This window comes from Periplaneta americana, chromosome 7 (genome assembly GCF_040183065.1).
Source record: "Periplaneta americana isolate PAMFEO1 chromosome 7, P.americana_PAMFEO1_priV1, whole genome shotgun sequence".
NCBI lineage: Eukaryota > Metazoa > Arthropoda > Insecta > Blattodea > Blattidae > Periplaneta > Periplaneta americana.
Window position 1 is genome coordinate 121,455,099 of NC_091123.1, and position 26,729 is coordinate 121,481,827.

At 36.1% G+C, this 26,729-nt stretch overlaps 1 protein-coding gene across 9 annotated transcripts in view; it reads left to right on the forward strand.

Annotated features, from left to right (window-relative positions):
• The window catches only part of LOC138703412 (uncharacterized), a 250,547-nt gene that overhangs the window by 25,569 nt on the left and 198,249 nt on the right, over positions 1-26,729 (forward strand). For 7 of the 9 annotated variants that reach the window (XM_069831241.1, XM_069831245.1, XM_069831244.1 and 4 more), the window contains exon 3: positions 6,886-6,918. The exons of the other annotated variants lie outside the window; for them this stretch is intronic. In XM_069831241.1, coding sequence (XP_069687342.1) covers positions 6,886-6,918 — 33 coding nt within the window. The remainder of the gene's footprint in view (positions 1-6,885; positions 6,919-26,729) is intronic. 9 annotated transcript variants of the gene reach the window in all.

Below are 26,729 nucleotides of genomic sequence, written 5' to 3' on the forward strand. Positions count from 1 at the left end.
AGCGTTCTCATCTCTGTTGTTATCATCATCATTTCAGTTTTTTTTTTGTTTCTGCTCTGGTTTCTGTTGCATACGTTAAAACTGGTCTTGCACATGTCTTGTAGATCCGAATTTTGCTTTCTATGGTCATAAATTTATTTCTCCAAATAATGTCTCTTAAAAATCCTGATATTGTGTTAGCTTTAATCATCTGTTCCCTACTTCTTCGCCTAGGTTCTTATTGCTTGTTATTTTTGTTCCTAGGTAGTTAAAGCTCATTACTTGTTCTACTGGTTTATTATAGATTGCCAATTTGCATAATAGCGGCTGCTTTGAAATTGTTTGCGATTTGGTTTTGTCGAGTGATATTCTCATGTTAAATCGTTCTGCTGTTATTTGAAATTTATATAATAATCTTTGTAGATCGTCTTCTTGTTCAGCTAAAATAACTCCGTCGTCAGCATAACATATGATTTTAATTTCCTGTTTTCCTAATTTATATCCTGGTGCTGCATATTTGGTTTCTTTTATAATTTCATCAATAATAGTATTGAAGAGAATCGGGCTGAGACTATAACCCTGTCTTACACCTGTTGCAATAGGTACCTTTTCTGTTAAACGGTTGTTTACTTTTATCCTTGTAGAGTTGTTTGTATTAAGTTCTTGAATGAGTTTTATGATGTTGGGTTTAATTCCTTCCCATTTTAGTATTTGTACTACATTATTAATTTCGTACATGGGAAAATATTATTATGAATTGTGACAAAACTGTAACAAATTTTGGGAAAAAGAAATTTTCACAGAAGTTTCAACAGAAACATAAGACAGAGTTTGAACCAGTTTTGGGGTGAGTCAGTCAGGATAGTGATTGTGACCTGGCTGGTTTTTGTGCAGCATACACAGATCTTTTTAAGTGAAGACAACCTTCCCCAACCTATATAAACACATATTTGTGACTAATTTTGAAGAGAACTGCAGCTTACGACTTGAAATGTTTGCTGTATATTATTCACAATGTAATGAGGTCTTGGCTTGGCTTTGACGTGGACACGGTTTCTCCCATTGTGCGCTCTTATACGCGATGAATGTCCAAATGCGAAGGTACCCTGGTTAGCATTCGTGAATCCGACGCCGACATGTGGGCCAACTACCTTTCCTTTGTTAGAGCCAGGTCCCGTCCTCATGCGAGTAACAAGATGAGCCCCAGGAGCCCGGAGACTCAGGTCTTTGCTATATCAGCATCGGAAACCCGTACAACCCATCAGAATTCAACCCAACCTATTTTTCCTATCGCGAATGAGAAATGAAAAGAGGGAGGGAATCGAGAGTGTTGGTGGACTGATAGAAAGAAACCAGTGTACTCCGAGAAAAACTCCGAGGAGCGACTGCTTTGTCCATCATGCTTTGGCTGGAAATCGAACCCAGGCCTGGACGGAAGGTCAGCGCTCAAGCATTCTAGGTACAGACGGGGGTCATGTTGTGAGATTAATATATTTTTGAAAAAGTAATTCAAGTCTTCTAGCTATATAAAATACACAATTATTATTATTATTATTATTATTATTATTATTATTATTATTATTATTATTATTATTATTTCTGCTGAGAACTGGAATGCTTGTAGCGCAGCCTAAGGCTTACTCAGAATGACTTAATCATTTCTGGTATGTTTGTTCAAGTCGTTACGACCGCATTCTTGTAAACACACGATTCACTCTATGCTGACATTTAATCGATTCATCTACGCCCTACGGAATCCACGTCCACTGGAGTCTCCCTGTTGTCTCAGCCTCCTTATATCAATGCCATCTTTCGCAAATCATGTACTGTTCTCCAACCAGGAGCTTAACCGTGAAAGGAATGTGCTTAATGTACTATTGCGTCATCTATTGGAGCAAAGTAGATAGATAATATTACCGTTATAACGTCAGTTTAGACAACATGCGCTCGCCTGCATATGTTATTTTCTATATGGAGGGATTAAAAGACCAGGAAATTAACCGTGATCCAATTTTGTAACTAGGGTAGTATAAGTATGTGTCTACCAGTGTTATCGTTTGTTGTTTGAGAGTTAGCCTATGGAGATGCGTGTACCCACGTGTGTGACCTTATGACATCTTATGACATCAACATTCATTCACAGCATCGTCCCGCTGCGTCTCATTCCCCTGAGATTTTCTCCTGGTTGGAGTACAGTAATGCGTCTTGCTGCATCCCATATTGACTTGGAGATGGCATCATCGATCCATCTGTTCACAGCGGTGAACTACCTATTATTTTCAACAATTATATTTTTTATGAGGAGGACAGTGGTGGAAAATTTAATATTTTAGCTCCACGCAATTTGATTCCTAAATATTCTGACAAAAGATTTCAGAGCTGTAGCTTCATTAGTCTCTAAGACAATAGGCAATTTTCTTACAAAAATATTCCTAATTCGCTATAAATAAATTGAGACTCCGTAAACCATAATAAGATGGATACTTTAGAAATTCTGTAAAATTAAATAACAATGCTTCCTTGTGACTTCATCGCCAGTCTATGAAGTAAAGGCAAAACCACATGCAAGAGGCATATATTTTACATATCTGGGTGAGAGATGGCCTTTCTAAGTACTTATATTTGAAGTTATTTTGAGTTGAGTTTTTGAATATTTATGATTTATTACATAATGTGATTTTAGGCCTAACATAAAATACATCAATTTGAATACTTACACCTCAATAAGGTGAATGTCCGCTGAGTATTTAAACTGCTGCCTACAGCCAGAAATTTGTTCTGCCCAAAGAGTGACAGGTGAAAAATGCCATGTAGTCGCTAGACAATATCCCAAATTTCCCTACTGCTAAGAGCATTTGCGTGACTTATAAATACATCCGTACATCGGAGGTAATCAACATTACGTCCAGTTTAAAAAAAAAATTGAAGTGTTGGTATATTTTATGTTATTTATGCACTCTCTTCAGTTGTGCAAAGCTCTATCTTCTACGCGAAATAGGAAAGGTAATTTGTCCCATAATAGTATCGAGGTGAAGAGCACTTAATTTAGCCGAGTAAATTATTGGATCGACAATAGAATGAATCAAGAAATGAATATGAAAATATTTGGCGGAGAAAGATATTGGATAAGCAAGACAATGATGAAATAATGTGAAAATATTAGCCGAGTAAGATACTGTAAGGTAAAGAAATTGAATGACGAAATTAATGTAAACACATATATATATATATAGCCGAATATGATATTGAATGTACAAGAGATTGAATGAAGAAATGAATGTGAAAATATTCAGCCGAATAAGATATTGCATGAGCAAGGCAATCAATGAAGAAATGAATATTAAATATTCCATGAGCATGGGAATGAATGAAGAAATGAATGTGAAAATATTTATCCGGGTGAGGTATTGGATGGACAACAAGAAATAAATGTGAATATATTTAGGCAACTAAGATATTGGATGAGTAAGAGATTGTATCAAGAAATAAATGTGAAAATATTTAGCCCAATAAAATACTGGATGGTCAAGAGAATGAATCAAGAAATAAACCTGAAAATATTTAGCCGAGTAAGATATACGATGGGCAAGATAATGAATCGAGAAATAATGTGAAACTATTTAGTCGAGTAAGATATTGGTTGAGTAAGAGAATAAATCGAGAAATAAATGTGAAACTATTTTTCATTACTGAGATATTAGATGAGCAGTAGAATGAATGAAGCAGCCACTGATGGAAAATTCGGTCAAATGAGATATTCGGTGGGGAAGAGAATGAATAAGAAAGTGCTTATGAGAATATTTTACCGAGTAGGATATTCGTCACTGGAGATATTGTTGAGTAAATGAATGAATGAATGAATGATTGCGTGATCGGATGAGTGGTGTGAACAACCTACCGAATGGATAAAATAGGAAGAGACTAAGATAATATTTAACACCATGAGATAGTGAGTGAATGAGTGAATGAAAGAAAAATGAATGGGAGGATATTTATTCGTATTGGGTATTGGACAGGCGAATGAATGAAGTTGATTTATGTTTTTTCTGGTTTATTAGAACTTTCAGTGATTGAGGTGTATAGGTGACTAAGGTATGAACTAACGGAAGAATGAATGAATAACCGACTGGAGGAATAACTTGCCGTGTAAGATATTGGTTGAATGAGAGAAAGAATTAGTACCGTCATTAGGGGTTACTTTGATATTGGGGGCTACTTTGATAACCACTTCGATTACTAAAATCGAATTCGCGCGAAAGATATCAGAATGTGGCCAACTTTGGATCTCGTGTTGGCAGCTGTGTTAAACTAGTTATGAGATAGCGACGGTGCTATATAAATACTACATGTTGTAGAGGAGAAATTAAATATTTTGTGGTTTATAAAGTGAATGAGGATTTCTGATACTTGCAAATCTTTGAAGCTACACAGGTAAGCATACTTATAAATGAATATGCAATACTATCTTGAAATAAAGTAGTTCTTTGGCATTTAAAGTGTTGCTTGTCGTTCACTTGAATGTTGCAGTATGCACACCAGTAACGTAGAAGAGTCACGGGGTAACTTTGATAGAGAGGATGGGGCTAAATTTATAATTTAGTCAAACATTTATCATTACATTTGTATTGTTTTAGACGTTATCGCTGTCCTTCCAAAGCTACTATGGTGCGAGATTATAAAAAGGAACCAGGTCCTCGTCAGTACACCAATTTTTCAGATTCTTCAGAGGAGCCTGGAGACATATTCTGATGGAGTGGAAAGAGAAAATCCTCGATTTTCAACTGTACCGAAGGCTAATTTTCTAAGCTTGTTGAAGAAAGCATTGATCCACATGGATAAGACAAAGTTACAGACAAATACTAATAAACAATCATTTCCCGGAGATACAGAACAGACTGAAATAAAACACATTTTGATAAAACAGTTCCTTTTCTACAGGATTTTTCCTTGCAATAAGAAAGAAGTCCTCGAAAAATTACGGAGCCTGTATAAGTTGTTGAACAACAGATTGAGAGTTGCCTCATGGCATTTCTTGAAGAACACTGGTTTGGGAATTCTAGTACAGCTGGCTCTATGATGAGAAAAAAGAAACGACTCAATGTTGAATCAGGGAAGAGTATAGTTACTGCGTCTACTTCAAACAACAAAGGCAGCAATGATGACGAAGAACCTCAGGTGATTTGTATAAATAGGCAGATCAAAGTTTCAGGCCCCAAAATTCTAGAAGATGCTACCATATAAAATAGGATCAGAAAACCCAAAAACAGGAAATTTCATCCTTGCTAAATTTCTTTATAGTAAAGATAAGAAAATCTTCACAGATATCTTTGAAATTGTGGACATGGCATCAAATGGGATAGTGATTCATGGTCTCAAAAGAGCTGATGAGATTGAAACAAAATTTAAGCCAACTGACAGGACATTTCTACTATTTCAATGCAATACATCATCAAGATTTTACCTTCTTCAGTCGCAAAACTAACTGACAATTCCATGATTTATGCCTTCCCTATTGTTCTTGAATTCAAGTAAATTTTAGTTTTCTTTCCATTATTTATATGAAAAGTTGATTTAGTTTGTAGTCTAGATTAATTATTTATGAGATTGGTAATGTTTTTGATAGAACAATTTTGATTTCAACAATTTATATAATTTTCTATGTCTATTATAATGTACAATGAGCCTTTGTACTTTTCTTGCAAATGAAATACTAATGTGGTCCTTGAAATGTCCTTTAAATATAAATTCATTTGCTTAATTTGCCCTGATTTACCTCTATAATAGCAAATCTCACAAATTTAGTTTGACTCTATTATGTCATCTTTAGGTTACTACGGAAATCTGGTCTTAAATAATGGTATATCAAAGTAGCCCCCATCACAGTTTAGCTTTGATAGTATGGTCTTTATTTTTTTTCCCGGGTACAAATCAACACATTTAATTTCTTAGAAATAGGATAGCAAGGTAAAGACAATCTGATATCTACATATTTTTTATATGTTAAATTACTAAAAAATTAAAATGTAACTATAAAAAATGTAAGTTAAACCTATCAAAGTAGCCCCACTTGCTGGTAATCTTTTGTAAGTATATTTAGCGGACTAAGATTTTAGGTGAGTGAGTGATTGAACGAAGAACTGGCTTAGAGAAGATAATGGGTGAGCTAACGATTGAACGAGGAAGAGTGTGTAAGAATATGTAGCTGAGTAACATATTTTGTCATCAAGTGAATGAATGAGGAATCGATTGTGAGAATATGTAGCCGAGTAACATATTGGATGATAAAGAGAATCAATGAGGAACTGACTGACAGAATATGTAGCCAAATAACATATTTTGTAATCAAGTGAATAAATTAGGAACCGACTGCGAGAATATGTGTCAAGTAACATATTGGATGAACAAGAAAATGAATGAGGAAGTGGCAGAGAATATGTAGCCGAGTATCACATTTTGTGATAAGTGAATGAATGGGGTAGCGACTGAGAGAAAATGTAGTCGGGTGACATACTGAGTGATCAAGAGAATGAATGAAGAAGCAACTGTGAGAATATCTGGCGGAGTAACGTATTGGATGATCAGAAGAATGAATGAGGAAGTGATTGTGAGAGCATGTAGCAGAGTAACATATTGAGTGAGCAAGAGAATGAATGAGGAAACAGTTGGGGGAGTATTAAAACCAGTATATTTCTTTTTTTTGTGGATGAATGATTAAAGAAACAACTGAGAAATTATTTGCAGAAGTGGTCCTGTAGTGTTCCCTTTACTCACATCTAGTAAGGTACTCGGATCTTGTTTCTATGCACCATTAATTTTTACACTATGATGCAGTCACAAACACTCTTTCATTGTTTCTTCCTCTCTGGATAGTTGTAACCTAATGGTACAATCGTCTTTTTATTGCAGATGTTATAGAAGACGTAGCGGCCTTAGTTCCAGGTAAAGTGACAACCTCAATATTTCAATATAACAGTCTTTTTTATTCTTGTGAATGTATCTCGCCTAAAGACTAAGTAATATAAATCTGTTCTGATAATTTAGTATTCCTGTATATGAAAATGATTAACCTAGCAGCCATTGTGTCTTGAAGTAGGATAAATTCTCTGAGTCTCCTATTCATTCTGAGATTTTATCTCGATCATACATCTCACATGTTTCGATTCCCTATCCCTACGTGGGATATTTTAAAGATACATAATTCTTTCAAAATTTAGCAGCCACATCAGTTAAAGTAAAAATCTCAATCTTTTTTTCTATATATAATCATTAATTCATTCAGTGTTCTGCCCATGGGCAGGTTTTTCAATGCAAACCCAGCTTCCTCCAATCTTTCCTATTTTCTGCATTCCTCTTTGTTTCCTCATATGATCCATATATCTTTATGTCGTCTATCATCTGATATCTTCTTCTGTTCACCATTCCTTGGAGTGTATCCTTCAGTAGACAGTTGCTTCTCAGCCAGTGATCCAACCAATTCCATTTCCTCTTCATGATTAGTTTCAGCATTATTCCTTCTTCACCCACTCTTTCAATACAGCTTCATTTCTTATTCTGTCTGTCCACTTCACACGTTCCATTCTTCTCCATATCCAAATTTCATATGCTTTTATTCGCGTCTCTCCACTTTGTTGTAATACCCATGATTCTGCCTCATACAGTGCCACACTCCTCATTAAGAACTTCACTCGTCACATCTTTAGTTCTTTATCAAGAGGTCCCAAGAAAATGCTCCTTTTCCTATTAAAAGCTTCCTTGGCCATTGTTATCCTTCTTTGTCTTTCTGGCAGCAATTCATTTTACTGCTTATAGTACACCTCAAATATTTGAAGCTCTCCAGTTTGCTCTACTACCTCATTTCGAATTCGCACTGTTACCTTCTTTAATTTTCTTCCGAAAACGATGGTCTTCTCATTATTTATATTATCTTCATCCCGTACTGCTCACAGTGTCATTTAGCCCCAGTAGCATATCCCTTAGTATCATCTCTTCTGCTAACAACGCCATATCACCAACAAATCTTATGCACCTTATTCTTCTTCTTCTTCCTCCTACTATCACTCCTCCTATGTTCTGAAAACAGTTACTAAATCCTCTAAGTAGATGTTCAAAAGCAAATGTGATAAAGGGCATCCTTGACGTACTCCCCTCTCTACTTCACTTCCTTCTGACAATTGTTAGCGTTTTATTTTTATATATAACTGAAGTCTAATAACTTTTAAGTTACTTTTAATTAATGAGAAAGCGGTTGTGAAAATATTCAGCCGAGTAATTTTTTGGTTAAATGAATACAGGATTGAGGAATCGACTGACAAAATATATGGGTAATTGGCCCTGTAGTGTTAATTTATAAAAGGACCTAGGAAGTTGGTCTCCGTCTACCATTAATTCTACATTGCCCATGATGCAATTATCAACACTATTCCGTCGTTTTTTCCTCTCTGGATAGCTGTAACGTAATAGTTGTACAATCGACTTTACCTATATTGCAGCAGTTGTTCAAGGGATATCAAAGACACTTGATTCAATAGGAATCAAATGTAATGTAATAACCTCAATATCTGCCTCTAAGTGTAATTCTGTTTTTTTATGCATATCTGAAGTCTAATAACTTTTAAGTTATTTGAATCTGTTCTGATGATTTACTATTCCTGTCTAAGAAAATTATGTTACAATAGCCATTAACACAATAGCCAATCTGTCTTCAAGAGGTATAAATTCTCTGACGTCATTACTATTCACTTTCGAGTTTTTGCATCCTAAGTATTCCAATTCTCTTCGACTCAACCATGTGGAATATTTTTAAAGGTTAAGTAATTCTTTCAGAATTTGTAAGTCAACCAAAAGAATATTCGAAAGGTGTTTGTCTATGTAAATTTTGTGGTTACAGTTTAGAATGTATTACACTAATGATCCCCTACAAATTTGTGTACAGTATACGTCGCATCGATAGCTGGGTAAACTAGAATTTCGGCCTGTCACTCTGGCGTTTCAGTTCGATCAGTCGTGCGTGTTAGTTGAAAAATCCACAGTGATCCTCGGAGTACAATTTGCCTCAGCTAAGATTGTCGTGAGCAGTATCCCGTTCCCATACGCTCTATCTCTATTGTATCTTACCACAGAAATCCCCGATCACTTTGTGGATTGGTGTTGTGAGCAAAGGGTTTGCCAATTTCAAGATTTGGATATAGAGAGCTTTAGTATCATCAGCTGGAGTGGTTTGGAATATTCTTTTAGTAGGTGAAATGAGCAGCCCCGGCTCCAGCATTCATAGTAACCGAGCGTTTGGTCATTATGGTTGAAGGAAAACCTCGGAAAAAATCTCAAGCAGGTAACTTACCCCAACTGGGAATCGAACCCGTGCCATCTGGTGCCGCGGTCAGACGCGCTAACCGTTACTCGACAGGTGTGGACGGTTTGGAATATGTTAGTCGGGTCTCTCTATAACAATTCTCTCAGAGAAGAATTAAGAGGGCCTACTAGTGTTGAGGTTGATTAATGTAATAATAATAATAATAATAATAATAATAATAATAATAATAATAATAATAATAATAATAATAGTAAATAGTGAACTATGTAGAAATATGTAGGCAGGCCTATAGTATTAAGATAAGTACGAGCTTGGACTGTATTTCATCGCCGAGTTACTTGATTAGTTGATGTTTGGCGGAGTGTCCAAATTACACATGAATCCGGGCAACATTTTATCATTAATACATAGTGGCACAATTTATTTTTGAATAAAATCATTGAACACTGGTGTAGAAAATCAGTTGATATTGGTATACAATTGATGAAAAATAAGGCAAGCTTGGTAAAATTAACGCTTCTTTTGCCACAACCTGTAGACTTTCATAGTCAACAATGTCAATTTTTTGGCAATTGCAATTATATCCTTATTACAGACAAACTCAGATCTATTTGTTACATTAGGAATACTGAAAATAAAACATACAATTGTATAATAAAAATGTGAAAACTGTTCAGCAAGTTAATGATTAAAATGTTGTAAATAAAATGGACATTTAGATACTGGTAGATTTATTGTAGGCGTACTGTTCAAAATTATTTTGATTTCCATAACCTCAAATTTAGAGTTTTTGTGTAACACAATAAGTGAACTAGATATATCCACAAATCTTTGCGAAACGGCCAGGAAGGTGTACTTAAAAAAAATCTCAACTCAGTGGAACTGTAAGTGAAATTGATGTGAGTGATTATGACCTTCACGTTTCGCTCTTCATATATGCAAGACTGACGTTCTGTGATTTGGAACGAATATATTCAGAGACGATCGACATGCATTTAAATTCGAGAATTTTAATAACGGAAAAGAAATTTGAGTCACATTTTGACTAACTATTAACTTAATATATTTATTTTATGACTCTACGTAGGCTACTCTATGTCATTACACTTTGTTTCTTTTAGTTCAACTAGTATCGTACTATCTTTCCCTATAATATTTATCACTGATCATTCCTTTGCACTATAACAGGTTTCTTTCTCTCCTGATTATTTTTATACAATCTATTATTTTAAATCCTCCTTAATTACTTCTATTCTCATCTTCGTTAAAACCGAATGACTTAATTTATTTCACATTTTCAAAATTGCCACTTTTACGTCTCCTTTCTTGATAGTTTTACCAGTTTACTGATCGCGATCTCACTTTTCTTACTACGCTAATTTTATCACAATAATTGCTTCACCAATGTAAAACAGGCTGGTTACGAGATGTCTTTCTAACATGTGTCCATTGTTCACTAATTCCACGCGTTCGTTGCTTGAACTTCCTTATCTCACTTGTCTTCCTTATTTTGGGTTTCGGAATCCTACACTTACAGTATACCGGCATTTCTTAGCTTACCTTGTATGGTTTTTTGCTTTCCTAACTCGTCTCTTTCAAAATAATTTCCGCCCCTTTTCTTTGTCCCTGTCAACTCACTTAAAATTTTATTTGACTCCTCGAATCTTACTTCCAAAATATTTATAAAATTCTCAATATATCTAAGAGTCGCTGGACTTGAATCTTCTACATATTTCTTCGTATTATATATTTGCCTACATTATTCTTTTCTTCATCCAAACCTTTTTCACTCGCAGGATGACTTTCACTTCCACTCGTAGCCCTTACTTCACATTGGCATATGCTACTTGATCTTAAGTTACAGATAGATTTTTGAATCATAATCGTTGACAAGACATTGCTGCATATTTGGGGTTTAGTCGACGCTTTCACTTGCTTCTTAAGTAATGGGCACTTAGAACAAATAATTTAAAATGCGTATTTCTTTTTATTCTGTACTTCTACATAAACTCAATAGATGAATCAAAAGATGCAGACAATATCTATCTAAACAACTAGGTTTCAGAGAAGTTAATTACCGGTTGTTATATATTATTTAAATGTACGCCGGACCGAAAAGGTGTTTAGTTTTTACCACTTGAAAGTAATATTTTAAGCTAATATCGAAAAAAGGCCTCATCCTCCTGTAAGAATAATCTTTAGTTACAGTAGCCTATTACAACTCTAATTGAAAACCGACACCATCAAATTTTTAAGGCTTAAAAGACACCTATAGAAATTACGTTGTCAAATTAACCTAATCGCGAGTGTTACCGCAATAAGAAAAAAAACAGTTTCCCTCTTAAAAGATTTTACTCTTCTGTATAAGAAGCAACTGTATTATTATAAATGACTTACCGTCACAAACCAAAAAAAAAAAAAAAAAAAAAAAAAAATTGAAGGCCAGGAAACTTGTATAAGACACCGTCATTTAGCTGTAAACCTCCAAGATGCTTTACACGCCGGGAGTGACCGTCTATATTAGGGCAATGCTTTCATTTTATTGAACTACTGCTTACTTAATACGCAAGAAATATAGCCTACTTATAAACTAAACAACTTATACATTTTAATACCGACACCACTTTCAAATATCAATTTCGTACATGGGTAAATAGCATTATGAAATGTGAAAAAACCGTAACAAATTTTGGGCAAAAGAAATTTTCAAAGAAGTTTCAACAAAAACATAAGAAAGAATTTGAACCAATTTTTGGGTGAGTCAGTCGGAACTTGATTCTGACCTGGCTGGTTTTTTTGCAGAGTCAAGTATTTAAAGAATACACAGATCTTTCTAAGTGAAGCCAAACTTCCCCAACCTATATAAACACATACTTGTGGCTAATTCTGAAGAGAGCTGCAGCTTACGACTTGAAATCTTTGCTGTATATTATTCACAATGTAGTGAGGTCTTGGCTTGACTTTGACGCTGGCACGGTTTCTCTCATTGTGCCCTCTTATACGCGATGAATGTCCAAGTGCAACAGTAGCCTTGGTGGCATTCGTGAATCCGACGCTGACATGTGGGCCAATCTACCTTTCATCTGTTAGACCAGGTCCCGTCCTCATGCGAGTAACAAGATGAGCCCCAGTAGCCCGGAGCCTCAAGTCCTCGCCATATGAGCACCGGAAACCCGAACAACCCCTCAGAATTCACCCCAACCTATTTTTACTATCGCGAATGATAAATGAAATGAGGGAGGGAGTGGAGAGTGTTGGTGGATTGATAAAAAGAAACCAGTGTACTCCGAGAAAAACTCCCTGGAACGACTGCTTTGACCATCACGATTTGGCTGTGAAGCGAACCCAGGCCTGGAAGGAAGGTCAGCGCTCAAGCATTCTAGGTACAGACGGGGGCCATTTAGTGGGATTAATATATTTTTGAAAAAGCAATTAAAGTCTTCTAGCTATATAAAATACGCCATTATTATTATTATTATTATTATTATTATTATTATTATTATTATTATTATTATTATTATTATTATTTCTGCTGAGAACCGGAAGGCTTGTAGCGCAGCCTAAGGCTTACTGAGTATGACCTCATCATTTCTGGTATGATTGTTGAAGTCGTTACGACCGCACTCTTGTAAACACATGATTCCCTCTATGCTGACATTTCATCGATCCATCTACGGCAGGGGTCATCAGCACATAGCACGCTGGGGCTACCCTCTGTTACCCGCTGAAAACGCAATGCACTATAGTGCTCTCGTAGCTGCTAGCGGGTATGCTCTCTATCTCTTCCTGTTGCACGACCGTGCACACGAGACGGCACCGCGTACACATTTCACATTTCATCGAGTGCTAACGACCACTGATCTACGGCATCCACGTCTATCGGAGTCTTCCTGTTGTCCGCAGCCTCCTTATATCAATGCCATCTTTCGCAAATCGTGTACTGTTCTCCAACCAGGAGCTTAACCGTGAAAGGAATGTGCTTACTATTGCGTCATCTATTGGAGCAAAGTAGATAGATAATATTACCGTTATAACGTCAATTTAGAAAACATGCGCTCTCCTGTATATGTTATTTTCTCTATGGAGGTATTGAAAAGACCAGGATATTAACCGTGATCTAATTATATGTAACTAGAGTCCACGGCAATTCGGAAGGCGGGTTGTCTGCTAGCGTTTGCGTCGATAGAGACAGATAGAGAGAGCAAGGCAGCGTACAACATTGCCACATCGTACTTCACGCACGTGGAATACAAATAGCGCAGGAGAGAATTTAAATTATCAAAAGATAATAATGACCTTAGCCGTTGATTATTTTAAGCATGACACCAAACAAACCCTCTTTCCTTCACTAACAATATTCTTTGCATGTTTCTCAATCCCACACCACATGCTTCTGCAGTCGTTTCTTGTACGTTGGCAACGTTGCTGCCAGCATCAAGATGGCCGGCAGCGTTCTGCTCGTTAACATTTTTATAATAATTATACACCTTAAACACTATTTTCCGCGCCTGCTTGTGTAATACTTGTGTTTTTACAGTCTCTTCTTCCATTTATTTACCTTACATACACATAGTAAATGTTAGTTTTACTTATTCAATGTATTGAAACACTCGCACGTGAACAAACGAACTCAGGAAGTGCTTGTTGTAGACTGATTCTGATTGGTTCTACTGTACAAGCTTGTGACGTCACATACCAGAAATGCTACGGCGCATATAGAAGCTAACCGCCTTCCGAAATGACGTCTAGTCTAGGGTAGTATAAGTATGTGTCAGTGTTATCCTTTGTGGTTTGAGAGTTAGCCAATGGAGACGCGTGTACCCACGTGTGTGACCTTATGACATCAACATTCATTCATACCATCACCCCGCTTCCCTTCATTCCTGGAGACTTTCTCCTGGTTGGAGTACAGTAATGCGTCCTGCTGCAACCAATATTGACTTCAAGATGACAGCACCGTGCCATCTGTCCTCAGCGGTGAACTACCTATTATTTTCAACAATTATATTTTAATGAGGAGGATAGTGGTGGAAAATTTAATATTTTAGCTCCAAGCAATTTGATTCACTCCAAAATATTGTCACAAAAGATTTCAGAGCTGTAGCTTCATTAGTCTCTAAGACAGGGCTGGGCATCGGGAGCGCATCCAGACTCGAAACGGGGACGCTTAATATTCAACAGCCACTGAATCAACGCTGCGCGGTGTTCGGCGGGGAAGAAAGGGGATGACGAGAAATCATATGACTCCCCGTGAGAGAGTAGAATCCGCTCTTGCTGCCCAGCCCTGCTCTAAGAGAATGGGGATTTTCTTACAAAAATATTCCCTAATTCGCTGTAAATAATTTGAGACTCCGTAAACCATAACAAGATGGATACTTTAGAAATTCTGTAAAATTAAATAATAATACGTCCTTGTGACTTCATCGCCAGTCTATGAAGTAAAGGCTGAAGATTTTTTAAACACATGCAGAAAGCATATATTTTACATATCTGGGTGAGAGAGGTCCCTTTCTAAGTATTTATATTTGAAGTTATTTTGAGTTGAGTGTTTTCAATATTTATGATTTACTCCATAATCTGATTGTAGGCCTAACATAAAATATATATCAATTTAAGTACTTATACCATGCTTCACCATTTTCAATAAGCTGAATGTCCGCTAAGTCTTAAACTGCTGGCGACAGCCACAAATTTGTTCTACCAAAGGGGTGACAGGGGAAAAATGCTATGTAGTCGCTAGACATAACTCTTCTAAATATTTCGTCCATCTGTTCAGTAGTCCTTGTTTGTTTATTTTTTAATTTCTTATTTCGTCCTCTACCAACCACAAGGATTTTCTGTCCTTATTTGTGAAGTGTAAAGATTTCACTTCGCGGTACATTAAATCATAACTTCCTTTTCTCTCTAGATTCTCTACTTCTTCATATTTTTCTTTCAACCACTCTTCTTTCGCTTTATTATCAGTTTCTCTTCTTAATTCGTTGTTTAGTTCCTGTAGTTTTTTTCTACCTTCTTCTGTGTTGATATCTTTCTATTTTCTTCTTTGCTCCATCTTCGCCAACATTTTCCCTGTGACCCAACGATTAATTCTCACACTTTCGGTGCATCCTATTTTTCTGTTCTCATGTGTGGATGTTAATGCAGCGGTTTTCTCTTCAAAAGTTGCTTCAAATTTTCTTTTTTTTCTCTTCGTTTTTCCATGTTACACTTTTAGTCGCCTATCTTCCTCTTATCTTCTTCAGCCGAATATCTGCTTCGCCTATCACCAGCGTATGATCTGAGTCAATATCTGCTCATGGTAGAGTCTTTGCATTTTAAAATAATTTCGGAATGTATCCAATACCAGTATATAGCCTGTCTGATATCTGCTTTCTTCCCTTGGGCATGATCATGTGTATCCTCTTCGTTTATGCATTTGGAATAATGTATTTCCAACAATCAGAAATTCACTAAAGATTCTCCGATATAATTTCTTTTTTCCAACTATAGTTTCCAACTGTTCTTCCATCTTGTTCTTGTCCTCCTACAACTGCGTTCCAATCGTCCATTAGGATTATACTTTTGTATGCTCCCTTCTTCTCAAATATATGTTCTACATTGTCATAACTTTCTTCCTCTTCCTTGTCTGCTAATTAATTACGTGACATATAAGCTTTAACTAGCATTAAATCCATTTTCTTTCATTGTAGTCTTAGCATTATCATCTCGTGATCTACATAAGGCATTGATATCACTTTATCTTTCACACATGGTCCTCTACACTACAACCATGACATCTTTTGCTCTCACCATTTGAATAAAACAACCTAAATTCATCACTCACCACTATTTTCCCACGTCACTTCTGATATTCCCATCACATCCACTCTGTTTCTTCTCATTTATTCCTTCAAGTTTCCAACTTTCCTGCTTGCAGAAGAGTCCTTACATTCCACGTTCCAATCCTCAATCTTCTTTTCTTCTCTCTGTTGGGTTGGTTCATAATGTGTCCCTCCTCAGCATCACTCTCCCGGACATCCGAATGGGGAATAGTTTATGTTCGGAATATTTTACTATGGAAACACTCATCATGCCAGGTTTGCAGTTTCCTTGGCAAAGATTAATGACGTATTTTCCCGTTGCTTTCCGCACACCATGCCCTCTTTCGCATCTCAAAAGATCACAGGGGGTGGCAGGGTGGAGGTGAGGAGTTTGCATCTGACTAATCAGACCCTTCGGACTTCACCGAATTCACCGTAAAGGTTAAACATTAGTTTTATTAGGGTTTTTGACAAAATCAGTTATATCCTATATCCTTCTCTAATTAACTCGGGGATACTTGTCGCTTTTAATGTTCAACACTGAAATGTTCTACGTAAAAGAGACGTAAGTATTTCTCCCATTACAATAATTCATACAGAAGAAAATCAAATCAACATAAACCTGTGTGAAGACAGGTTTTTTTTCTTTCTTTTGTAAAATTCAATTTTTTGACTTGTGCCACTTTTCCCGCTCATACAGAATTATACTGTTTCGTCGACTGTTTGAAAGACATACCGAGTGAAATATACATGACCTACAGCTGAGAGGGAGGGGGCCTGGAACCCGTAGAACAAAGCTTAGGAAAATAGTTTTTTTTTAAGTAAAATGTTGCAAACGATGTACAGAATTTATCGCGGAAACAGTTCATAAAAACTGTGTCATATATATTTTGACTCACTTAAATATGAATGCAATAATAACTGAGATGACTAAAGAAAACTTTTAGAAGAAACAATGTTTTTTAGAGATGATGCAACAAACCTTCACGTGGCGTATTCTGGGTAACGCTGAGGAGCTGCAGTAAGTAGGCTGAATGGTACAAAATTCAGGCAGTCGGTAAGATTAAACTGTCGCACATGATGGGACTAAACTGACGCACATGGTGGGAATCGGTTGGGACTAAACTCACACTAATTAACAGAGAAGCGACTAAACTGACCGAAACCGGTCTCGTATGGGTATGGGACCTGCTACTAGGCTAAGACAAAATAACTCTTATGTAATCGTCGGATTCTCAAAACCATCCAAGTCACTCTCCACTTATCACCGCATTTATAGGGAGCACAGCAGGCCATTGTGGTCCTAAGTGCATGGATCCGTGGTTCATAATATCGACTAGGTAATTTAAGAATGATATACAGGACCACAATGTTTTAAGTAATGAGCACTTAAAAAATAATAATGTAAAATACGAATATACAGATTTATTTTTATTCTGTACTTTTACATAAACACAGTAGATGAATCAAGTGATACAGACAGTATCTATATAAGCACGTAGGTTTCACAGACATTAATTACCGGTATTATAAATTATTATTTAGACTACTCTCGACTAAAAGGTATTTTGATTTTAGAACTTGAAAGTAATATTTCGAAATTTATACCCAAAAAGGTTTCACCTTCCTGTAAAAATAGGATTTATCACTGTAGCCTATTCTATCTGCAACTGAAAGCTGACACCTTAAAATTTTGTGAGACATAAAAGACATCAATAAAAATTACAATATTAAATTAACCTAACCATGTGTGTTATGGGAACAGAAAAAAAAACAGTTTGTCTCAAAAATCTTCACTTCTCTGTAACTGCAACTGAAAGCTACACCTTAAAATTTATGAGACATAAAAGACATCAATAAATAACCATGTGTGAATAGAAAAAGAACAGTTTCTGTCTCAGGGATCTTTACTTTTCTGTATAAGTGGCAAATGCATTATCTCAAATCGTTTATAATCACAAAAAAACGTGAAGCCCAAGGTATCTCTAAAAGACATAATCACTTAGCTGTAAAGCTCTTAGATCCTTCTCAAGTCCGACTGAATGTTCATATTAGGGCAATGTTTTCCTTTTACAGCAATGCTGCTTATTTCTAAGTAAGTAACACACTTAGAAACTAAACAATTGATACATTTTAATATCGACATCACATGCTAATATCAGTTATGAACAGTGACAAAAGTTTAATGCATTTGAACAATAGACCTTTTCACAGAGTTAAAACCTGAACATCAGAAATAATTTACATTTACAGTTTTGGGATCAGTCCTCTAGGATATTAATTCTGACCTGGCTGTTTTTTTTGCATAGCCCTTCGTTACTCGCGTTAAATTTCGTAACGCCAGTACTCACCTGGATTACAATGGTAATCCACATTTGTTTTTGTTTGCAGACATGGTTTAAACATTGCAATTAGATTTAAATGTTAAGAAATATATTGTGTTCAGTAATTACAGTAATGAGAATGGATATGTTACGCATAACGGAACGTATTAAATATAAATATTAATAATGAAACGTATTATCGTACACAAATTGCATTCAAGTGACATGTTTACATAATGTTTCCACACTGGACGTGTCTATGAGTCATAATTTATTGTTGCACCATAGTTATGAGTTAGTTCACTATCATCTTAATTATGTAGGTTATCTAGAATTGTTGCTCATTCGCTGTTTGAAGGTCACCTGATCTCTTGATGTAAACTCTCCCACAGGAAACGCAAGTTCACTACTGCTGACCTTTGTTACGTCATATTTGATAACTAAATACCTCACTCAGGGGTGTAGCAATGAAAAAATTCAGGGATGTAACAATCATTCACACTTCACATATAATATTTTACAGATGTTTTTGCAGTTCAGATTTAACGCACATGATAGCCTAATCTACATCTGATTCAATTATCTAAGTAGGCCTACGCATTTCTTCCATACAGTTCAAACAAATTACATGTTTAGTAAGTCAAAGAAAATAGAGGCCAGCGTCGTGAATTTCTGCTTACATCATAGGCTGAGCATAACTGTTCCAGGACATTCACAGCACATTTAGTTCTATTATAAAATGATATTATTTCATGTTTCTAGCTGCCTCCCGTTTCCTCATCCATTGCCTTATCATAATGCATGGTTGATAATGCTAACAGTGTTTTTTTTTCTTTGGTACATACGAAATAATTGTGCAGCGTTCATTGAATCCAAACAATGTACTGTTAACTTGCCTGTCTTAGTAGTTGTGAAATGAGGAGGGATTTCTCTTTTGTTTTATTTCTATGTTCCTACAAGTGTAATTTTGTCATTTTCTAGAAGATCTAAACACAGAGGTATGCTCATGAAACAGTTATCGGTGGTCACATTTCTTCCTGTTCCTTTGATGGGATGAACCAGCCTCTTCACCACTGCATGTGCACTGTTACTTCGGTGAAATGGACAGTCTGGTTGAATACCAGCATAAATTTCCAAGTTATGAGTGTAATATGTTTTCACATCCACCTTAGCAAAAATTTTGATCCAACATTTTGTTGGTTTAGTAGGTATATACTCTTCATGGGACATCGTCCTCTGAATGCAACCAACTGCTCGTCTATAGTTACATATTCGCTTGGACTACAGCACTTTTGTGAGTTCTGAACAAATAACTCTAATACTTCACGTATAGCAGCCAATTCATAAATTTCTTTCCTTTCCTTTTGTCATGAATGTTATCAAAGAGTAGACATCGTAACAAAAATTAGAATCTATTTTAGGTCATTGTCAGGTAAATTGACTCTATTCCTGTGCCATTTTTATCCCATAGTTCTCTTACGTTCAGTCTTCCCGATTTCAAGGCGCCAGCAAAATACAAAATACCCAAGAGTGCCTCAATTTCTACGTCATTTGTTAATTTGCAATCTCTGTCACGTCCGTAATTACGCTTCACTTTTTCAATACAAATATTAGTACCCTTACAATTACATTGATTATTGTCTGATCAATAAAGCAGTCAAAACTCTCTGTGTGGGTCCGCGCAATTCTTGCAGTCCTTTTAGGGCTCGATAAATGAATCACTATATTTTGTGCTCGTCTTCTCCCTCGTTGAGCTACTGGTTCTTCCTGCCAAATTGTAGTCTTTTTTTCTATCCGTATAGCAGTTTCCATCATTTATAGACATTAGTCTTTCATCACCACCACCACCACCACCACCACCATCATCATCATCATCATCATCATCATCATCATCATCATCATCATTGTCTTCTTCTGAATTAGAATCGTGAACTTCATTCTAAAGATCTCCCCTGTTGCTTTCATCATCACTTTCATTTTCAATGCCATCATCCATATCTTCATCCAGCCATTTGCAAATGTTGTTTGTAGTTTCCGTACCCATTGGAGCAAACTGCGAAGAGGATGGAACGATGTCACACATTTTTTCATAAACTTACTGCATTGCATCACTTATAACCATATTAAAAACTATTTCACTTACCTGAACAAAAAACTGACGTCAGTACTCGCGTGGATTACAATGGTAATCCACTCGGAAAAATTGTGCATCACTTTATAAAACTTCGTATAACTTTCCAAAGGGTTGCGACAAATACGTCTAAACACCAGTAATGCCTCACTTAGACTGTGACGAGAAATTGCATTGACGCTCAACTACGCAGTGCTGCAGGCAGTGACGTAATAGAGGATTAAATATCAGTGGATTACTATTGTAATCCACGCGAGTACTGAAGGGATAGTCATGTTTTTAAAGCAGTGGTCATCAACTCAGTTGCTCTTTCGGGGCAATAAGTCCATCGACTTGCAAGTAAGCCAGTCGTGTGCAAGATTCCAAAGATATTGGAGGAATAGGAGGCACATTTCATACGATAACTTGATGTCGGTTTGAATCAGGGACATAGCAATATTTTAAAGTTATAGAATACATATTGCCAAGCAAGCTGTACAAATTGGCGTATTTGAGAGTCTAAATAATAATTCGCTTGATTTTGACTCTAAAATTACTGACTTTAAAAAAGCTTTGTATTTGCAGTAGCTTTCGTGTACCGTACGTTATAACCAGGGTAACTCACAAAGTGAATGAATGTGAACTCTATGAAAATTACTATAACAGATTCAGCACTGTAAAATTATATTTGTCTATTTTGCGAAACAACAGGAATAAATCCCATTATGCCTAATTGCACGGTATAATGCAAAACAAGTACCGGTACATAAACTAATTAAGTCTGAGGGCAAAGAAAAATATTATACCTACGTAAAATCACAAAATTTAACATATACTTCAATCAAATGGCTTCCACAAAAGTTCATAAAGCAATTTTGTATAGAGTATGTTGTAATATTAAGCCAAAATACAGGAGGTTATTTTTAAGAGATACGGAATTAGAAATAAGTTAAACATTTGAAGGGGCTTCGAATATCGGTCTCTCTGTGCTTAGTAATAATACTTGTCATTAGGCAATACTTCGTCGTATTAAAACAGGTTCGTTGTTAGATCTCATACTTTCATTAGTTCACTGAGCACTATTTTCTCTTGGTCTTCCATAACTCAGTCGTTCTCCTGATATTGTTTTTTGCTATCCTAAATCGTCTCCTCCACTTTAGTTTTCGTCTCATTTCCTCGTCCTAATCAACTCACATTTTACTTGACTCGCTGAACCGTTTTACCATTTCACTTATAAAATTCTCAATATCCCTAAAAACGCTAGACTTGAATCTTCTACTTCTACATTATCCTTCCCTTTCATATATTCGCCTTCTTTATTCTTTCCTTCATCTAATCCCTTTTCACTAGTGGGATCACTTTCACTTCCACTTCAACCCCTGACTCATTTTCACGTGCGATATTTGATCTTACTGTAAGTTATAGCTTTTCGTATCTTCACCTGTTCTCTTTGATCATATGTTGCTGCATAGTTGGGAAAGGTCGACTCTTTCACTTGTTTCTTCAGTTACCCTTTGCCTACATGCTGACGTCAGTCTGTTCTTATACAATCTAGCAAAATGGCTTTTATTCTTACCTGCATTCACAAATATAAAAATACACGTATCTTGTTCCTTGTTTCGTTGTCAAAATCATATTCCAGTCTAATTTATGTTATTTTGAAATTTCTCCGCTTCATCGTAAATATTGCTTTCGTTCTCATGTTTGCAAATCTAACTAAAATTAGTCCTTTTGTTCCCTTTCCTAGTCTGTAATGTGTCATTAATTTGTCTTTCACTTACGTCTAAATTCAATAGTTCCCAACTCACGCGTACTCTCTCATAATTACCTATTCCATATTCAGTTCTCAATGAGCAATCAGCCGAGCAAGACGTGATTGACCGCGAGCCAGCTAACTTAGCAAAGTTCAGTAGTATACGGAAGCCGTTTTATAGTGAATAACAAGTGAGGTGAAGGATCTGTGGAGAATGGATACCTTAAATCTAAAGGCGACCATCGATAGCATTAACAGCAAACTGGAAGATCTTCAAAAGGAAAACATTCAATTAAAAAAGAAGGTAAAATATTTAGAAGAAGAGAAAAGAAGGAACAATCTGATCTTCTTTGGTGTTGAAGAGCAAGTGCAAGAACAGTCTTGGGACACGTATGAAGTGATAGTGAACGTGTGTTGGGAGTGGTTAGGTATTGACATAGGAAATGGAGAAGTGAAAGAAGTGTATAGAATGGGTCATGGGGAAAATAGGCCCATCTTGGTCAAACTGGCAAACAGGATGATTAAAGAGAAGATCATGTATAGTAAGAAAGCATTGAAAGACTCGAGCATTGGTATAGATGAAGATTTTGCATACGAGATGAGGTGTAGAAGGAGTGTCTTAGTGCCATTTATGAAAGCAGCTAGACAAAATGGGCATTACGCTAAATTAATTAAGGATAAATTGAAAATTAATGGAGAGTTATTCGATGTCGAATTTTGTTTAGAAAACTTAAATGCACCTTCAAATGATGAGAACATTGATGAAAGAAAAAGATTAGAGATAAAGGAGAGAGTAAGAGAAATTGTAAATAATTACGGAATGAATAGAAAAGGTAAAGTTGCGGAAGGCAAGAGGGCAGCGACACAGGAGATTGCGATAGAAGGATGTCGGAGAAAATCAGCATTATCATCAGATACCATTCAGGCGATGAACTCGAAGGCAGCTGCTGCATCATCAAGTAGACGAGCAGGAATGACGTCACCCCAAGGCCAAGTCGGCAAAACTAGCAAAGCATCAAATAGCAACAGAGTTGGAGACCTTGGAGTTAGAAGGCAGAAGGGGGGAGAGAAGAATGCTGAACCATCGAAAGAAGAGAGTAGTGATCGAGGAAATGAAATAAGTGCGGGGAATAGAAGGGGAAATATTGAGAGTGCAAATCGTACTAGGAGTGCGAAACGAGGGGACAATAGAGAAGAAAAAACTGTTTATAATCTCAGAAAGTGGTGTATTAGTGGGTTCAAATAATAGCTGGTGTAAGTTATGTAATAGATAATTCAAATTGAACTGCAACATTTTTTCAGGGTTATTGAATAATAGTTTTGTTCAAATATGGTTATAAATAAAGTGTAACAAATGTGCTAGGCTGCGAGCGCGAATGTGTAGTATAAGAAGTGTTTAGTCAGTGTATTTAATAATAGGGTGAATTTTTAGGGAAATAGTCAACGAGGGTTAGGGTTCTATATTAAGTAAGGTTAAATGTATTATGTTATTTACAAGACGGCAGTATTTAGTTAGTTATGAGAAAAGGGGAATGAAGTTGAATGTAGGAATAGGACAAGAAATGAATATTAAGTGAAAGTGAAAAGGACATGAAGAACAGGCTTCAAGGGTCACATCACGGCTGTGTTAAAATTGTAAATAGTGTAAGTAAGGAAATGCTGGCCCGAATACAGAGTAGCAGCACCGAGTATATTGAGAAATATATCATATCATATCATATCATATCATATCATATCATATCATATCATATCATATCATATCATATCATATCATATCATATCATATTCCATATTCACTTCCCACGCCGAAAATAATCATGTTTTTTTTTTTTTTCCTTTGATCCCCTTCAGTATATCTGATTCTATTCTTCATTCCATTATCTCTTTAAGTACCGTAGTTCTTCATTCTAATGTTGTTTTCTTAAATGTTTGCGTTTAAGTTATCTACAACATGTGTAGATCTTGTAACTTATCAAAACTTGTGTCTTGTGGACTACGGAATTTACTTCTCGAACTTACATGCTACATCCCTCTCTAATTAACTCAGCGATACTTTTCATTCTTTATGTCCAACACTGCACTGTTCTACTTATGTCTTAATTGTAGGGAAAGCTTTTTCTACACTTCTTTCTCTCTCCCGAAGCTCTCCTACAATCTTGAGTCCTCTTTCACTGACTATTGTTGAATGTGTTCAATATAATTTCTAATTAACTCCGTACGTAGATAAAATTATTGGGGATCATCAGTGTGGTTTTAGGCGTAATAGTTCGACTATTGACCAGATTTTTTGTATTCGACAGATATTAGAGAAAAAATGGCAGTATAAGGGTACAGTACATCAGTTATTCATAGATTTGAAAAAGGCATATGACTCGGTTAAGAGAGAAATATTATATGATATTCTTTTTCAATTTGGTATTCCCAAGAAACTAGTTCGATTAATTAAAATGTGTCTCAGTGAAACGTACAGCAGAGTCAGTATAGGCCAGTTTTTATCTCATGCTTTTCCAATTCACTGCGGGCTACAGCAAGGAGATGCACTATCATCTTTACTTTTTAACTTCGCTTTAGAATATGCCATTAGGAAAGTTCAGGATTACAGATAGTGTTTAGAATTGAACGGGTTACATCAGCTTCTTATCATGCGGATAACGTGAATATGTTAGGAGAAAATCCACAAACGGTTAAGGAAAACACGGAAATTTTACTTGAAGCAAGTAAAGCGTTCGGTTTGGAAGTAAATCCCGAAAAAACAAAGTATATGTTCATGTCTCGTGACCAAAATATTGTACGAAATGGAAATATAAAAACTGGAGATTTATCCTTCGAAGAGTTGGAAAAATTCAAATATCTTGGAGCAGCAGTAACAAATATAAATGACACTCGGGAGGAAATTAAACGCAGAATAAATATGGGAAATGCGCGTTATTATACGGTTGAGAAGCTTTTGTCACCTAGCCTACTGTCAAAAAATCTGAAAATTAGAATTTATAGAACAGTCATATTGCCGGTTGTTCTGTATGGTTGTGAAACTTGGACTCTCACTTTGAGAGAGGAATAGAGATTAAGGATGTTTGAGAATAAGGTTCTCAAATATTTGGGCCTAAGATGGATGAAGTTACAGGAGATTGGAGAAAGTTACAAAACGCACAACTGCACGCATTGTATTCTTCACGTAGTATACTTAGGAACATTAAATCCAGACGTTTGAGATGGGCAGGGCGTGTAGCACGTATGGGCGAAACCAGAAATGCATATAGAGTGTTAGTTGGGAGACCTGAGGGAAAAAGACCTTTGGGGAGGCCGAGACGTAGATGGGAGGATAATATTAAAATGGATTTGAGGGAGGTGGGATATGATGGTAGGGAATGGATTAATCTTGCTCAGGATAGGGACCGATGGCGGACTTATGTGAGGGCGGCAATGAACCTCCGTGTTCCTTAAAAGCCATTTGTAAGTAATATAATTTCCAAAACTAAATAGTCCGGGAATGGCTTCCGGGGGCATTACGGGTTTAGATTCTAAGGCTTGGAACCATGGGTCCAGTTATTCATAAGGCCTCGTCTGGTGTGTTGCTTTCGTCCATAATCCTTTAAATCAGCATTTTTATTCTATTATAGAAACTATCAAAACCTATACATAAGCACTCATGCACTTCAACAATCATTGTTTCCAGTGAGATTTTCCATTTTCATTCACATAAATATTTGTGGACATCAAGGTATCAATACACAACTGGTGTGCTCTCAGTATGGAGTGAAGCAAAAATCGTAGAGTCGTCGTTTGCATCTTGGTCCAAGATTGTACGATATAGTAATTGTCTAACATGAGACGTCGCCTGATATATCAATCAAGTTCAGAAGAAGGTATATTATTAAAACCGTTTTTCAGATTTCCATTCATGCAGCCTGAAAAAGTAGACAATATTTCACCAACAACTTATGACTATACTTCCTGCTGGAAACGAAAAGTTCGCAGCTCTTTATGATTACATATTAGAAAGCGATCTAAATCCCACAGCAACTTTTCCTATCCCTATTTGGGCATAAAATACATCCAGTTTAAACCGCACAGCAAACACCTGTGAAATGAAATAAGACTTGCAACAAAGATTCACCAAAACATAATTATACTGCTTCATCCAGCTTCTGAAACACATACCGAGTGAAATTTACTTACCTATAACTGACAAGTAGACCTGGAACGCGTAGAAACAAAACTTAGGAAAGTACCATTTGTTCGCTAAGTTAAATGTCGTAATACAATTAATATAAAATATCGCGGATACAGTTTATAAATATTACCTCCTCGCAGTGCATTCTGAGTAACGCTAACGTGCTGCAATAAGTAGGTTAACCCACGATTCAATCCAACATTTTTAGACTTTTTGCTGTAATTCCTTTCTTTTTAATTTTGAATTGTAGTTCTTTTAAAAATGCCTAGTTAGATTATT